Source organism: Eutrema salsugineum, unplaced genomic scaffold (genome assembly GCF_000478725.1).
Source record: "Eutrema salsugineum unplaced genomic scaffold, Eutsalg1_0 scaffold_4, whole genome shotgun sequence".
NCBI lineage: Eukaryota > Viridiplantae > Streptophyta > Magnoliopsida > Brassicales > Brassicaceae > Eutrema > Eutrema salsugineum.
This window is the reverse complement of record NW_006256686.1, coordinates 3,370,520-3,373,689: the sequence shown is the minus strand read 5'-3', so window position 1 is coordinate 3,373,689 and position 3,170 is coordinate 3,370,520. Positions and strand designations below refer to the sequence as shown.

At 39.7% G+C, this 3,170-nt stretch overlaps 1 protein-coding gene across 1 annotated transcript; it reads left to right on the top strand.

Moving 5' to 3' along the window:
* The first annotated feature begins 626 nt into the window (after positions 1-626).
* Positions 627-1,543, top strand: LOC112084374. The gene is made up of 2 exons (XM_024153496.1): positions 627-935; positions 1,016-1,543. The coding sequence occupies exons 1-2, from the start codon at positions 627-629 to the stop codon at positions 1,541-1,543; spliced, it is 837 nt and encodes a 278-aa protein (XP_024009264.1).
* Positions 1,544-3,170: the final 1,627 nt, after the last annotated feature.

The window sequence follows — 3,170 nt, the reverse complement described above, 5'->3', positions numbered from 1 at the left end:
GTATCCAAGTCGATTAGATACACCAACTCCTCACGCTGTCATGCTTTTGGTTAAACAAAACGCTTTTGTGAGTGTGTCATACTCCACCGCATGGAGAGGAGTATAGCAAGCTAAATCTCTGGTTCGTGGTTATCCTGCAAACAGATATAGAGATCTGTACTCGTATTTGTACATGCTACAGAAGGTGAATCCAGGTACAAACACACAAGGTGTTACTGGACGAACAAGGAAGATTCAAGTACTTATTTGTCGCTTTGGGAGCTTGCGTTGAGGGGTTTGTAGCTATGAGAAGAGTGATAGTTGTTGATGCAACTTTTTTGAAAGCCAGAATGGGTTGTCAACTAGTCTTAGCTGCTTGTCAGGATGGTAATCGTCACCATTATCCGATTGCTTTTGGAGTTATTGATTCAGAAAAAAAATGACAGTTGGGAGTGGTTTTTCAGGCAGTTAAAAACGGTTATACCCGATAGTCCTGAGTTGGTTATTGTTTCGGACAGAAATTTAGGCCTCATTAATGCAGTAGCTGAGGTGTACACGGAAGCTAAACATGGGTATTGCACCTGGCATCTTTCACAGAATGTGAAAATGCAAGTTTCAAGGGATAAAAAATAGTTGCAGATACATTCATGGAGTGTGCAAAGCAGTATACAGAGGCCGAGTTTCTTGATCATTATTCGAGGATGGCATTAAAGTATCCTGCTGTGACCGATTATCTAGAAAGGCGTGTAGAAGTATCGAAATGGGCTAAGTGCTATTTTTCAGCAGAGAGGTACATTCTAGATACTAGTAACGTTATGGAGTCCTTGAATAGTGTGTTTATAGATGCAAGGAAACTGCCATTATTACCTATGATAGATGCGATTGTTGACAAGTTGTGTGAATGGTTTAACAAGCATAGGAACAAGGCTGCTTCAATGCCACCAGGACGCAAACTGGTTGCCTTAGTGGAAATTATTTTTCACAGTAGATGTGCTGAATCTAAGAAATAGGTGTCACCGAGTTAAACATGATTCAGATTGAATACAGCGTGCTTGGATTAGATGGGATTAATTACACGGTGAGCTTGAAAAATAAAACTTTCTCGTGCAAGCTTTTTGATATAGACAAGTATCCATGTGTCCATGCATTAGCCGTATTAGAAGCTTACATGAAGCGGCCAAACAAAGAAGTGGATATAAATGTGGAGGACTTGTGTTCGATGTATTATTTAACCGAGCAGTGGGCTTTTGCTTATAACAGAACCATCTATCATGTTCCACATAAGTCACAGTGGGTTGTCCCCGATGATGTTAAGAAATTGAGCGCTTTGCCCCCGGTTTACGAGCCAAATAGGGGGGCAAAACAGCAGAAAAGGCATCCATCCGTTGGAGAGCGTCGACCAAAGTCGAAGAGGACGAAGACGAGTAATAAGCGTCAGCCGGAATCTTACAAAATTTATAGCTATTTTACTGGATGTGAAAACGCTGGAAGTGAAAATTTTGGAGGTGAAAATGGTGGAAGTGAAAATGCTGGAGGAGGTGTCTCGGGTGATAACGTGGTTTAGTTTGGAAAAATGAGAGATATGTTGGGATTGTATTACTCGGAAATACTTAGTACAACCATCTTTGGATTTAGGTTTTATGTTGTGATTGTATTACTCGGAAATACTTAGTACAACCATATTAGGATTTAGGGTTTATGGTGTGGTTGTATTACTCGGAAATACTTGATGCGGTCAATATCTTCAAACGACGTCTCATTTGAGTTAATGCGGTCAATATCTTCAAACGACGTCTCGTTTTCCCCAAACATGATAAAGCGGATTGTTATTTAACGTAGACCCAAAGAGTTTCTAAAACACAATCCCATTCATCTACTATGGCTATGCAAAGCGGGTTTTCTGTTTGCCCATAGAGATGAAAAACGAAATACTAAAGAAGGTAGTCAGTTCTATCACTCGCGATTACTGTAGGGCTTTAGTTGCAAGTAGGGATTTTTACCAGATCTCCAAGGATCCAATCTTCCTTCGGACCGTGGATTTGCTAAGTGTGCCCACACCTTGGTTCTTTGATATGGCATGGATGAGAATGTTCAAGGACAGATGTTTGGCAGAAGGTAATCCTACGGCTCTATTTGAAAGAGGTCTTTCAATTTTTTTCTATGTCCATGATATAGAGGGAGGGATGGCAATGCTTAAGGCGTCATCGGAAGTGGGATTCTCGATGGAAAAATTTTGCCACCGAATGCTTGTCCTCATCATGTCCGGATGCGACGTGAGCTTAACATCTGTCCCAGATTTTACACCGGCGGAATCAGAAGAAATTTGATTACGAATTGAAAGAGCAAGCCCTAGAGGACCCCCGTATGTCACTCCAGCACAGTTTGGAGAGAGGATTACATTGGTGGTGGACAAAATTAATAACTTGCATTGTGGAAGTGGAGACATTCACCCATTAGTAATTATGATGGGATATGCATACGTGCCCTCCGATTGGTGCGAGTCTTGCAATTAGACAATGGAGGCAGCAAAATTAGAGTTGGATATTAGAAATCGCTTCGTGAAAGAGTGGCCAACTTGATCCATCAGAGTGAAAATTTGTTTTTGTTTTATTTAAGTATTACTCGTATAACTTTGTAAAACAACGTATTGTTTTCTCTTGTTTTCTCTCCTTAGTCTTTTGTTCAAAGTTCAAAGCTCTCTTTCTCGTTCAAAGTTCAAAGTTCTCTTTCTCGTGTATGTAAAGAGTAAAAATACCTCGTATCAAGAGGATATAATATGAGTTATTCTCAAAAAGTCAGAGAATGTTCGTCGGGAAAGGAGAATAGTAAAAACAAAGTAAAAGGGAGATAAAGAAGAAAAAACTACGTGGATGATGAGTATAACTAGAATTATTAGTACAACGATGTTCAACAAACCCAGTTAATATAAACGCTCTAGTTTGGTCAGGAAAACCTGGTATAACTACGCTCTAGTTATACTCATTTGTTGTTCTGACCACAAATAATTGTGAACTGGGGAGGAGAAGCAAGAGTGAAAAAGTTGTGAACGTAGTACTTTTAGGGCAGAGAATGTCGTGTAAAAGTTAAAAACACGATAGAATGTTCGTCGGAAGAAGAGAAAGGTGATCATGTGTCAGGTAGATTAATATTATAATAATAAGAAATAAGATTAAAAGAGACTCGTTTCCAGG